Genomic DNA, 14,720 nt, shown 5'->3' with positions numbered 1-14,720 from the left:
AGTGGGGGGTACTGGCTCTATGCAAGTACCTGGTCCTGTGTGATACTGATTAGTTGGAAAGATAAAACCATTGACAGAGTTACTGTATTTGGAATAGTTGGACTGTTCTTTGCGTATAGAGTTTGCATCAGGTCTGGAACTGTTTCACTTAATTATAAGGGCATAGGTAGTAATGTGTAAAGTTTTTCCCCAGTGCTATAACAAATAGTAACCAATCCACAGTCAGACTTTATTGGTCTAACGTTATTAAGGAAATAAAGAAAAGGTCTGACTGGTGGCTATGGGTAACTGTATCAGGCCAAATATTGCCCATGTTTATACATACTGGTTGCTTTAGGCAAAAAAACAATATTAAGGTCTACTTGTAGCTGAAATATTTCATTTGTAGTACTACATAATGGGACAAATACAGGAAAGATTGTTCATTAGCTTTAAACACCAGATGCTTAGCTGATAAATTAAAGAAAGAAGCATAACATGAGAGGCAGCCCAGTGACTGCTGAGAGTCAAATGAGTATTGAGGAATGAGGACACCTGTTATTATTATTCTTTATTTATATAGCACCAACGTGTTACACAAAACATCATTGCTGTTCTTACCTAAAGTTTGGGTGGGAGTCCTATAAAGATTTTGCTATAAAGCTTAGAAACTTTTATTTACCCTTTCTGTGTCCACTCACATGCTCAGAATTGGGGTTTATAGAAAGTTGGATTCCCTAGTTTCTGTTCATGTATGACAGGGTTTGAAAAGCTTGCTCCCTCTGAGAAACAGCATGGGGTGCTGCTAAAAGAGACAGTGTAAAATTGAGCAAGAGACTGGGGACCTGGGAAAGAGAAGAAAAGCAAAAAGACAGTACAAAAGCTCTATGGCAGCGATGTCAAACTCCTGTCCCCACAGCTGTCTTGAGCTACCCAGGATTTGCCCATTGGGGTTTCCTTTTAGATTTAGCTCACAAAAACATGAAGGCTGTGTTGTGACCAAAGTGGGACTCACAAAGCTATAACAGAATCAGGGAGGCTTTGATTAAAAGGTTGTTTACTAACATGGGGCCAATGTGTACTAGTAATTTAGCAATCAGTCAGACATTTGTTTCCATTATTGTACCTGCACCTGGACTGATCAAAGAAATGGTTTCTGCAATTTTTTTACCTTATAGCAGTGTGAATAACAAAGAAGGTATCATAGCAGCATTAATGCATGGAAGACAGGGGGCTACTATGCTGTAGACTAAGACCTTGGAGTATGTAGGAAATGACGGAGAGGACTGGGAGCCCCGAGAGTTGGCAGCCCCTGCCCTTCTAATGGGATGGGTTAGGATTGGTGCTGACAGCAGACCTGTCTGAGTGAGGGCTTATTAACGGCTTTGTGGTTAGATCCCTGAGGTTTGCACAGCTTTCAAGGTGCTGCTCCTGCAAACTGACTTTACGAAGGCAAAACATCTCTCCTTCTCACTGGCTTCCTGTGCCTTTGAAGCCCTCTTCAGGTGGGTAGCTGAATCCAAATTCTCTTTCTTTTGCTACACAACTCTCCCTTCATCCAAACAAGTTCTATTGATTCCTCTGTTTCACTCCTGTGCATCATCTTCTCACTTGTTCATTATTGTGTTGAGACTTATAACACTGAGTGTCAGCCTTGATGTCAGCGCTGCTATAGAGGTTTGTGTTTGGGGTAAGGAAAGAAAGACCTTGTAAGCACCCACTCCAGTGCTGCTTTGGCCTTCACAGCATTTAACCCATTAGGGGGGCTTGCTTTTAAGAGCTCTGCTGGACAGAAACACTCAGACAAGTCATTACACTCAATTAGGTTTTTTCTCTGGAGCTTGGAAATGGATTGCAGGAATCCTGCAGAGAAGAGGGACAGGCTTGGGTTCTAGTTCTTCTATGTGATAGGCTGTAGACTGGTGCCTTTGTGCACTAGGCATTCTGTTGTTTCCACTGTATACATTATTCTGCTGTTTTGCACTGAAGACTATGAATGCTAATGAACATCATCATGCATTTTATAACTGTGTTAATTATATTGCTATATTACTGTGAGGGGCTTTTCATATTAAAACAATTTGCACAGCATGAGTTACTCTTTTTATCATGTTGGGATTGATTATATGCCATTATAGGCACGTCTAACTGTTTTGATGTACAATTGAGAATGCTGGGAGTTGTAGTTTACAGGAATCTTATGTTTTTAAATCAGTCTTATTTTCTTGGAGCATTGTGATATATTAATTATTATTAAGGGTGCTGGAAATTGTGGTTAAAAATTAAAGGCTTGCCAGTTTAATATTTCTACTTATTGCAGCCACCCCTTCAATGCAGTTTATGGGTTAACTATGCTCTGATTCAGCTGCAGTATAAGTGTCTCTCTCTCTCTCTCTTTTGCTCATTTCAGCCACACAGTGTGGGACCCCCCAGCTTGTTAATAGGGCAGTGTCATGGAAGAGTACCTGTAGGTGTAGGAGGAGTGTTAGTATATTATTTAGCATCCCGTGTATGCCTCTGGCACAAGCACCACCTGCATATTCTCTCACTCCCATCATTCATGGTTACACTTCTATCAACCTAAAAATATGAGATGCAGAAAATGTTATTTTTTGTTATTGTACTGTTACGCGTAACGCGTTGTTATTCATTTTACTTACTACTTTTCTTCAAATGTGGATGATTTAAATTATTCTTCCTTTTTGGTGCTCCCTAAGCTCTCTTTAGCACTCTCTCTGTCAGAGTCTCTCTCACTTCTACACCTCCACTCCCTTCCAACCACCCCAGTGTGTTTGTCTCACTCCCCCCCCCCTCTCTCTGTGGTCCTCAGGAAGAAGACAGTTTGAAAGCTTTCCGCTTTGCTCTGGGCAGAGTCTATGCTCTTAAAGCCAATCAGTGCCGGCGCTTCAGGCCCAGTGGGGCTCGGCAAACATTAGATCAATAAGTTATTAGCACCATTCTGTCAGCTGTAATGTGGAGATTGATTGTGCGGGAGCCCTGGTTTGCCAGTTGCCACTTCCCCAGACTGATGAAGATGACAGATTAAGGGAATAAGAGAAAGGAATTAAGAGGTCTGTTTCGTCAGACAAGTTGCGGGCAGGAGATGTGTTGGTCCCTTTGAGCAATGCCTAATGCCAAGTTCTGTCGTGCACATTTTTAGGGCGCTTAACATTATGGCAGGCTCAGTGCAAGAGCGCTCTAAAGTCACTGTGGTTAAGTACTGCCTCATTAGCTGGGCAGAGGGAAGATATGCTGCTGCCGCCTTCTAATACTTTGGCTCCTGCAGTTATGTTTGCCCTGCAGGTTGCTCTTTAATAGCACAGAGAGTTCCCGAGACAGCACGAGAAGACAACATAGTGGCGAAAAGAGGGAAGGAGGAGATGAAGAAGCCATTAAAAGGATGCATGCAATATGTTGAGGAAGGAAAGGAGTGAAGCTGGATGTATACATAAAGAGCATCTGGATCGCTAATAAATGGAAATTACTCCTTTTTTATTGCTAGCAAGCTTTTTATTTAGATTATAGTGCACAACATTTTTGTCCTTAAGCACAATATCAAGAGAAAAGGCCTGTTTTTGGATCAGTTTAAAAAGTTATACTTTCATGTTTATACAAACATGATCCCACAATGAGCACCTAAATATTATTTTCTGTCGCCACCTTCTAATTTAAAAAGGTCACTGTTTCTAGAATATGTATGTGGAAGAGGCTGACCAGGTGCCCATCAAAGCTGCTGAAGGGTTCTGAAACTGACCCCCTGCATGGGAAATGAACCCCCATGCTTATGTTCTATATGAGCCTTACATTTTTAGTCAGGCATGCAGTCAAGCTGCACCTTTATTTCAGCAGCCGAGTGTAGCAATATATAAAGAACAGACTGGTGTCTCAAGCTCACTTGGCAGCACATTTGCTGCTCAAAGACTGAAGTGGCTTTTTGTTCAGCTACTTCCATGGGTGCAAACATAATGGGCAGCGACAATAGAGCTGCAATTTACCTTGCAAGTCACATCTTTTGAGTACACAGCAAAGTGCCAGAGAAGAACTCTTACATCTGTCTTCTGTCATGGGCTGCTCCAAGTGGATGTCTGCGGGGTATGTTTGTGTCAGTGAATGGATTGGGGCCTCCTTTGGTTTTGCTCTGACCGGTCTGGATTTAGAGATCCCCATGTGTAGCCCTTCAGCTACTGCTGAACTATATATCTCTTAGGCTAATATCTGAGGTATATAAATATTATACAGTGTTATTGAAAGTAATTTGCCATGGGCATTTTCTGGCCCAAGAGTCTGAGGTTGAAGAACTGGGCAAATACCCCCTCTGCCTTGCCTTTTATCTGGCCTTGTGCCAGACCCTAACGGCATGTGCCAAAAGGCAAAAATGGCGATTAAGTATGTGGACATTGGGATTCCTTCATGACCCAAAGCTCTGTACACATAAAGGATTAGCACAGCTTGGCAAGCATTAGTAAGACAAGCAAGCACCCTGATAGTGTCCCCTTTGCAACTGTAGTAAATGAGCCCATCTGCGCGGGTGTCCACTCCACCAACTGTATCTAAAAAAATAGCCCAAACTGCCCTATCTCTGTATATATGTAGTTTGATATTTGGCACCATGCCGTACTTTACTCACCCTGGATGTTTTTCACTAATTAATGTGTAGTAGCTTTCATAGTAAATTGAAAATGTTCTCCCTTCTTATATAGATTGGTGCCAGGTTATATCCTCACATGGCAGAACAGGGGCCAATTTCATAAATCATCCCAGAGATCTAAGAGACTGTTCCTGTAATCAGCTGTGCCAGAACCTACCTCAATCCCACACACATCTGCTACAGTGCATGCCAATAAACACAGGCTGTTAGGATAGATTTGGTGCAAAACAGACAAGGAGCAGACATCAAGGTGTGTCTATGTGTGTGTGTGTGTGTGATCTGTGAATATTATTTGTGTTGATTGCATGATTATGTCTTTGTGTAATGCAAAGGATTAAGGATAGGATCTGCGCTGATACTTAGGAGACAATCAAATCCACATGCAAGCACAGGCTCATCTTGGTGCTATCAATGATACACTTATCTGTGTATATTACTTTGCTTGAAAAGAAAAATTGTTAAGTGCACTAGTAGGAGGTAAAATGTTTCTAGTTGGGAGTGGAGATATTTAGAGTCTTGAGATTTAAAAGTTGTATGTATAGTTTAACATTTTAGGATCAATGTTAATGTTTCCTTGTGACAACGGTGCCTAAATGATGACATTGCCTATGGTGTTGTGTAATAATCAAACATGCAACATTTAACTTGAATTCTATAGTTCAGAGCACAGCACAGGGTGATGTTATCAGGGCAAGGTTTAGAAAGCAGCAAGAGCTAGTAAAGGAACACATGTCCTGTGCAGCCATGACACTTTAATATGCCAGCGGTTACTTCTAGGCCTTAAACTGGCCATAGGCATGCAGATTTTATCCTATATATGTCCCACAAATGATCAAATGAATCAGATGATGTTTTGCCCATTAATTGACAGACAGCAATCACACGAAAGTTATGTCTGATATCGCCAGATAGGCAATACATGTAGAGATATTATCGTTAGTCAACAGAAATCTTTCAACATGTCTGATTAACTAAACTACTGATCTCCATGGTGCAAAAAATATTGGGACCATCTACACACATGGTCAGAAAATTGTACAAACCTTTGTTTGGTATGACTTAATCTTTGCGTCTATGGTCAGCTTAAGATAAGTCTGTGTGTAATATAAACATGTGTCTGTGCAAAAGTACATTTTGAACATAAGACATCACTGTTTTACGATATCAATCCATCTGAACATAGTAAAGTATTATGTCAAAGCCCAGGCTGACCATAGAATAGCACTGCAGAAGAGTACAGTCTGAACATGGCACTACATGAGGATACAGCCTGAACATAGCACAGCACTGCATTAGTGTACAGCCAGAATATATCACAGCACTGCATCATAAAACAGATTCAACATAACAAAAAATTGTATCAGGGTACAACCTTAGTATAGTAGAGCAGTTTATCCCATTCCAGTCTAAAGGTACTACAGTCTTGCATTACAGTACAATCAAAAGAGAGCATAGAAATATGGCAGAGCAAAGCACAAGTGGCACTGAGTTGTAATGTGTATTGTGTAAATGCACCACTTAAAAGGATAAATCACCTTCAAATTAACTTTTAATATGATGTAGACATTGATATTCGGAGACAATTTGCAGTTGGTCTTCACTTTCTATTTCTTTTATGATTTTTCGTACTTTTACCTTTTTTTCATCAGCTCTCCAGTTTGGTATTTCAGTAGCTATCTGACTGCAAGGATCTTATTTACCCTGGCCACCAGGCAGTGGGTTGAATAAGAGATTGGAATATAAATAAGAGAGGTCCTGTGTAGAAAGATAACTAATAAAAGGTAACAATAACAATATAATTGTAGCCTCACAGAGCAGCAGTTTTTGGCTACAATGGTCAGTGACGCCATTTGAAAGCTGGAAAGAGGCCGAAGTTACAAACTAATAGCAATATTGCTAGGAATTTATAACATACTATAAGTTAACCAGTCCTTTAATTAAAATGAACTAGGTGTCAGTGTAGAGTGAACTTTAAAATGGTATGGAGGTATGAAGTGAAGGTACCACAGTATTACATAAGTGAATGTGAGTTAATGCACAGTGATGATATTACTAAGTGGAATAGATCTGGTGTATAAAGCACAAGTTTAACTTGATACTGGCTTGGAATGGGTGTAGGGAGAATTTGCCCATTAGTAAGTAGGGATGTAGCGAACCGCCGATAATGTGTTCGCGAACGCCGTTCGCGAACACCGGCAAAAAATGCGAACAGTTCGCGAACTTCGAACATCCGAAAATCGTTCGATTCAAACGATCGAAGGATTTTAATCGTTCGATCGAACGATTTTCGTTCGAATCGAACGAAAATCGTTCGATTTTAGCGACCGAATGGTCGAACGATTTTGACGCGAACGCCTATTGGCGAACGTCGCGCGACGTTCGCGAACTTGCGGCGGACGCGAACAGCCGATGTTCGCGCGAACAAGTTCGCCGCAGAACAGTCCGCGACATCCCTATTAGTAAGATTTTTTTAGGAGAATTTAGAAAATGTCATTAACGTGGGAATAGAATAGAGAATATCTTCTTGGGAAAGAATGAGTATGCATAAAATGTATCATTGAGCTAGTGTGAGTGAGTGTGCAGTGAAGCAGTTAGGATGAGTGCCGAATAAAACTGCCACTAGGATGCAATGGGATACATTGTATGAATAGTTATGGAAAGAGTAGGTCACCGAGTAGCTATATGAATAGGAATGAGCGTGCAGAATTAATGCACCACTGAGCTGGAGTGAATACATAGTGTTGAGGTTGCTTAATGTCAGTGAAAGGGCTAAGTTTAGAGTGAACCTATGACAGGGAATGGAGGAATGTTTTTGATCTGAAATAAAAGATTTGTGTTGCATTTTGTTGTCTGCTGTGTATTTCTACGAGCACAGAGGGGGAGTATGTCACGGATTATGTGTGTTTGTTTTTATCTGGCGAGGGTGAGCACGTCTGTGTGTGGGTAGGTTCTGGCTCAGTACACGAGCCTGTAGGTTCCTGCCTTTCCCCTGTTTGCCGGGTTCCTGGCAACACGGATTTCTGGAGGTTGCATGGAAATCTGCCAGTGTTTGTGTGTGTGCAGAATTCGTGACCAAGCATACTGTCTGTCTGTGACTTCGGCTAAACTTTGCCTGTGTTTGTGCGTCTTCCCTGTAATGCTATCCAAATACGTTTATCACATTTTGAACTCTGTGTGTAAGTGTACTTTGCTTCAGGTCTGCGTTACCCACAGACACCTCCAACTATAGACACTGTCTCATGTGGAAAACTGGGCTTTGCTAAAAAAAAAAAAAAAAAAAATATTGGCTCTAAAACCCATACTGTGCATATTATAGCATGCTGTCGATATGCAGTAGCATGTACTTTTTTATTTTTTTTAAATTAGTGTGCAGTGCACTGAGTCCATCTGTACGCAGCAGTCACCCTTGGTCTGCCAGAACGAGCGCTTTACTGAAGCAGGTTTGCTTGAAAAGATGCTGCATCTGTAACGAGCCCTTGATAGATGAGAATTTGAGGCTTTCATTGACAGCCAACCTCTTCCTTCCTGCCGCGTGCAGCAGTATCAAGCTCCCAGCCTCCCCCAGTCACATAATAGGAGGGTATTGATTGGAAATCTGTGCAGGGGGACGCTGTAATTGTATATTAGATATTTGCGTTGGCTCGCACAGCTCACTAATGCAAAAGAGTCTGACGTTTCCGTAGCATCCACAAGCAGAAGGGCAGAGAGAGGCAGAGGAGACAGGGAGAGACATGCAGGGAGGGAAGTAAAGACAGCTGTGAAGGCAAAGAGACAGCCAGGAAAGGGAGGAGAGGCGAACAGTAAAGGCATAAGGCAGGCTAAGGTGCCAGAGGATCGCTAGTTAAAGGAGGCTGAGTACAACCCCAGGCTCCTTCCTTCCCAGTTCCTCAGCACCAGGGTTTGAAAGCTGTGGAAACACACGAGGGACATATGATGAATCTCAGTAAGGAATAACTTGCATTCAATATTTTTATAGCATAAAATCTTTTCATTGATCCTCTCTCTGCGTGAGCACAGACTGATGTGCCACACAGGGATGAAGGAAAACACAATTGCTGTGGGCTTGTGGTGCGTAGGGGGTAGTTTGACTACTGCTTTTTTGCCTATTGATTTGTTTTTATTTTCTTTGCCAGCTTAACCCCTTTTGCTGAATATTAAAAGGATTTCAACAAGTAATATTTGCGAAGCATCTTCTAACCTGAATTTTGTTGACACTTTCTTCTCTTTCTCCTTCCCCCCCAACCTCCCCCTGTTCCGTCTCTCCTGCTGTTTCCCCTTTATCCTTTTCTCAGATGACTTTTTAGGCAAGAAACGAGAATGCTCCCCCAACAGTAACAGCGAGTGCCCTCTTGAAAGCAAGAAAGCCAGAAGCGAGTCTCCGAAGGGTAAGCGTGCTTCCTTAAAAACTTGTGGAGGGAGGAGGGGGTGATTGAGGGCGTGGACAAAAGGAGGGAGAATTGCCAAGGGGATGTGTTTGTGGAGTTTCAGAGTGTAGCATGAGGGAATAGAGTGGGCTACTGAATGGATTAAAATGCCTCTTCCACCCTTTCAGTTGTTGCCCCCCATTTATCATAATGATCGTTCTGCATACTGATGGGTGTTAATGAGGCGGTTAAAACTTTACATGATGTCAGTCTAGACATCCGATCATCAACCAATCCTTGGCTGGCTTGACGGCAAGGGACCGTATGAGGAAGGCTAGTGATAAATATAGAGGATTTGCTTGCCAACTGTGGCCCTATAAATACACTAGCTTTGCCTGTGCAGAAGGATCTCACAGCTCATCACCTTTAAGATGTTCTTGATAAACACAAATCAGCTATGAAAGAACCATTCCAACCAAATGCCAATGTAATACCAACCTGCCTAAGAGTATTGATGCTTTAACTTCCTCCCTAAAAGAAGAAAGCAGTAACCTGAACAGATAGGTAGCTTTTCTAAATGTGCGAGTGCTGTTCCACGCATGCAGCCCTATATGTAGAAATATAAAATGTTTTTATTTTTGCCAGTGTTTATTTATGCATTCTTAGGACGCTTGTCTTTTTTTTACTTTTTTTACTACTTGTAATTGCTAATTTTATATGAAAAGAGAGAGGCTGCAACTGATGATTCTAAAATCCCATTAGAAGGATTTTGGTGCCAACTCTTCCAATTAAAAAATAATCTGGGTCTATAACAAATACAAGACATGTTTTCAGCATACTTAGGAATAGTATCTGAGTTTAGATACAAAACAGTGCACAGTTGTACTATGTGTGGGTGCAAATTCAATGGTTAGCTTGGTTTTTAGCTGTTCTTTTACAAACAGTGTCAGCAACTAAAACACATGCACTGCAGAGGGTCGCTGTTTGTTTTTTTTCTAATAGATTTAATACAGATATTGGGTAATCACCTGGCCTCACCCTGTTTTTCTTTCCAGAAAATAATTTTAGAGCCTAGTTTAACCATTGTAGGGCCCCTGTGGGAAAGATTTGCCAGTATGTTTGTAAATATGACCTGCTTTTACACATAAAAGAAGGTTTGCGAATTTTATAGTTAGCGCCAGTGCACAGTGAATGTGATAAAACTTCTTACTGAAAAAGTTATGTTTGCTCCAAAAGATTAGTACACCTTCAAGCACTTCTTAAGCAATGCACAATTACAATGTAATAACAGTTTAAGGAAGAGTATTACATTGTGAAATGAGACTTTTTATTCTTATTTGTGCTAATTGTTTTGCTCTTTATGACTTTTATTACATTACCCCAATATCGTTTAACATTACCTACTGTACAATTTTATCTTATTAACAAGGCTTTCAAAACTGTATGTGACATGGGCAAGGCTACAATGTTCTGGGCAGTATAAAAATCAAAACAGCACCTAAAAGGAGTATTGCTGGAGCATTCCTGCTAGCCACTGATATTCTACTTTCTTCTCAGAGGGAGAAGAAACTCCCATGTTAAAAACAGTTATATTAGTGAATATATAATGTGCTGAGAGCGAGCAGCCCTAGCAATTAATTCACAAAGCTTCTGTTCTATTCATGCTACTAAACATAATGAATCATAAATAATTAGTGTTTTTATTTTGGAGTCTCGGTAGATTCCTTCCTTTGTTTTGAGGTCTTTTTGAATTTGTCTTATTATGTGATTAAATTGTCACAGTGAATCTAGTGAACGTATATTGCCTAAAACTGGAAATTCTGTTTTGGTTAACCTCTTTGGTGCTAGGTGGGTGAGCAGGCTGCAAAGCTGAACTAAAAAAAAACCGAGTGTGACCTTCCCAGATCAGGGAGGTGAAGAACCATATGGCATTTTGGGGTCAGTTTCCAGAGATCCTTATTCAAGTGCCTTATTGATGTGGGCAGTTTCTTCCTCTTAGTTTTATTATACCTTAACAGCATACTATTTTCCCATACATTGGATTCTTCACATGGGAAGAAGCTACCATGTTTTTCTCAGTAGAGTAATATTAAATTATTACTTTGCCCTTGCAAATGCCTAAGGACAAGCAGGTGGCATTGCATTTCAAAGGTAAAACAGAAATGTTCATGCAATCACAACAGATTATTTGTGTCACTATTATTATTATTATCATCTTTTATGTTGCCCCAACACATTTACGTGCTTTACAGAGATCATGATTCATTACTTTGCATTACAATCCTTGTTTTTGGTTATGATTAATTTGTTCAGGCTCGCTTTCCAGACCATTTTAGTTTTTATGCTTGTTTCTAAAACATACAGCAACATGTCAGACCTTTCTGGATGTACAGTGGTAGTAGTAGTGAAGTGTCCTCATGATTCACACAGTGTACAGCTTGTCTGTAGAACCAACCCAGAGTTGATGTTGCAGAACCTCCCGTGGAGCAACACCTAAAGTTTGTATAATATTAGTACTTTTGGAACCTACTGAAATTAACCCCTCATCTTCTAAATACAGTGCAAACAAACATTACCTTCAGGGACATATAGCATGTCATATTCAATATACAAAGTAGGCATGATAAGTTAGAGAGGTGATAAATACACCTAACTAGGTAGATAATGGCATTAACTAGTATTGATTTGTAATTTTTTTCTGGAAGTTGTGGTTTGTATATTTTTGCAGGCTGGACATCCCAGGGCTAGAGGGTGCTCCTCACTAAAGTAGGATTGCATTATTTGCAATATCCAACAGGAAGAGGGTTAGTCTTGCAGACAGACAGGTTTTCCCCATTGCTTTCAGGTCTCTTGCACCCCGTCACATATCACTTGAGAAAAAGCTGGGCTATTTGCTTTGCGACCCACTCAACCTTTCAAGCTGCTGGGAAGCTGGAGCAGCAACTGCTAATTGGCTGGTTATGAAAGCTGTAACTTCTGCCTCAGTCACCAGATAATTGTTCTTATTGCAATTCGAAGGGAAGACAGACAGACAGATGCTTATGTCTGGTCTGTCCGTTGCTCCTCTGGTGCCTGGTGCAGGAGATTTGGCCGGATCAATGTCCAGTCCTTGGCCATATTAACTGGTAATGACTAGAGCAGACACAGAAAAGCTGCAGTGAGCATGGTATTAGAGAGCTGAGTCCGCTCAAAGCTCTAGATCTGGTTTGTCTGGGCTACCAACTAATTAATAACTGCCGCACTGTGCCATTCTTTTTCCTGCTGTAGAACCCTCATTAGGGTCTGGAATTAACAGTTGCCCTTTGTCCTTATGCATACACTTTTCGGCAGCAAATGTTATTCTTGTTACTGAATTATTATGTAGGTTTGGCTGATTTTTACTTACTTTGCTGTACACAATACTCTATAAACCCATTCTATAGAGAAGTTGCAGTCTTTCATTTATTGTCATTTCCTTGTTAAGCATTGCTGGTAGTTTACAAACATTAGAAATATACCATTTCTGTTTCTCTTTTTTTAAAGGAGAAGGAAAGCCGCGGAGGCATTTTATTGCTAATAGATTAGCTGCAATAGTGCAAGCTAGAATGCTATATTTATTCTGTAGAATGTTTTACCATACCTGAGTAAAAAGCTCTAGAAGCTACTTTCTGATAAGGCTTACTTAGTTTTAACCTTTCCTTTTCCTTTAAATTTGTGTTTTAATGGATAATACAGTCTTTATAAATGTATTTTGCTATATGTACCTAGTTGTGGTGATTATGTATCTTAAAATTAAAGTTCTTAATGTCATTTGAGTGCATTTGAAAAGCAGTAGGTGTCTTATAAGGACAGAGTGGCACCTCTTTTTGTGGAATAATTCTGCCATCAGCTTGAGCTAAAAGGTGTCAGTTAATTTGGTCAGATCGCTCTGCTGAGGTATGGGCCTATGTGTTCTAGGTCAGCTCATGAACCCATAAATTCTGGATCAGTACTGCAACTCGGTTTTATAAGTCAAATCAAAGGGGATACATCAATTTTCTGACAACAATACAGTTGAACTACAGTCCTGATAATACCATTACTGGTGCAATCTTGCCTTCTTTATATTCACACTGTTGAGTGCTAAACATTCTCTTCTATTGTACATATTACTAGTGTAACGCATCTCCACCTTAGATGAACCCAACAACTGGGCTTATATATAGTTATACTGTATATATATTACACTACAGGTTCATCAGATATGTAATTTGTAAGTAACTACCATTATTTTAACCCAAGGATCTACTGTGCCATATTTCTTTGTTTACACAACTCATATTTGAGAGCCACTAGTAATGCTGTTTGTGGCCCAACCATGGTGTTAAGAGCATGCAAGGGAATTGTATTTACATCCTACTCAAAACCAGAAGTTAGGTATGGGGCCCATTATACATAGCACGCTGCTGTGTACCATTGCACTCTATTCATGTGCCTTTGCTGTAGCTGGTTAGTTCTGCATAAACTCAGGGTATAACAACTATAGCAAAGTGCTAAATGTCAGTGTCGATGCATTAGTGTCTTTTCAGCAAATGAGCCCCAAGGTCTTTGTAAAATTGAATTTTCTGACCATGTACAACATCTGACACTTGAGTAATTGAAGTGAGGTGGAAGGGAAGTGGCAGCAAAAGCTGGTTAAGAACCAGTGGCTTCGATGTAAAACAAGAAGGCAGTAGATTATAATCTCCCCAGTGTAAAATTAATGACTAGATTTATCAAAAGGAACCAATCCCCATTAACAGCCACGAGACACCTTGGTAACATGCCTGGAAGGCTTTAACACAAAACCCTCTCTGATTGCATATGTTCTTTTATCTCTTATAATCCTGCCTTTTTTCGGGGCTTCTGAAGTGGTAATTTTGGTACTGAGGACAATAAAAGCCATGAGATCAGATAACTTCCCTCTAGCAGTGCAAAGCATTTTAAAGACATAACTAATACTGCGGCAAAGATGAAATAATCCTGCGTCAAAGGCCCATGTCACAGGTTCCTACTGTTCCTATTGTGAAGTTGGGGGGCAATGCGCTATGCTAATATGTGTAACCTTTTACAGCTCACTGCTGCTACTTGCTAAATCTGGGAAGGCAAATATTATTATTTTACAGCCCGAGACACAACAAAAGAAATACTGCACATACAGCAAATATACTATGAAGAGGAAAACATGATGATTGAGACTGACTGGTAATTCTATTTGAATTCTATTTAATCTTCTGTGTTTCTAGAAACCTCCCAGACTCCTCTGCTAGAGGAACGGTTGGCACAAATGACTCCTGAAGAGCATTACAGACGCATGATGTCAGCACTTAACGAGCATGGAAGCTTTGAAGAGCAGCAGCAACGACTTTACCAACTGGCAAACACAATGGCAGTGCCAACTCACAGTGGTAAGAGCCACCAGTTGTTATTTACCAATGATTGAATTTGATTTGATGAAACATGCATTTTACAAACCCAATACAGGTATGGGACCTGTTATCTAGAATGCTCGGGACCTGGGTCTTTCTGGATAAGGATCTTTCTGTAATTTGGATCTTTGTACCCTAAAGGAGAAACAAACTCAATAAAAAAAACCCTACCCCCCTACCCTACATAGACCCCCCTCCCCCCCAGCCTAGTTGCCCCCCGGCAAATGCCCCTAACTCTTTACTTACCCGTCTGTGCAGATTCTGTCCAGCGGAGTTCACAAGCGATATCTTCAGCCGCTTTGG

At 40.6% G+C, this 14,720-nt stretch overlaps 1 protein-coding gene across 5 annotated transcripts in view; it reads left to right on the top strand.

The window, feature by feature from the left end:
• Positions 1-14,720, top strand: part of LOC108696529 (sterile alpha motif domain-containing protein 11) — a 122,693-nt gene that overhangs the window by 77,001 nt on the left and 30,972 nt on the right. For all 5 annotated transcript variants that reach the window (XR_005962553.1, XM_018225981.2, XM_041569333.1 and 2 more), the window contains exons 6-7: positions 8,920-9,012; positions 14,235-14,396. Coding sequence is in view for 4 of the 5 variants with exons in the window: in XM_018225981.2 (XP_018081470.1) it covers positions 8,920-9,012; positions 14,235-14,396 (255 nt within the window). In the remaining variant the exon portion in view is untranslated. The remainder of the gene's footprint in view (positions 1-8,919; positions 9,013-14,234; positions 14,397-14,720) is intronic.

This window comes from Xenopus laevis, chromosome 7L (assembly GCF_017654675.1).
Source record: "Xenopus laevis strain J_2021 chromosome 7L, Xenopus_laevis_v10.1, whole genome shotgun sequence".
NCBI lineage: Eukaryota > Metazoa > Chordata > Amphibia > Anura > Pipidae > Xenopus > Xenopus laevis.
Note: the sequence above shows the minus strand (reverse complement) of the source record. Positions and strands in the feature narration are given on the sequence as shown.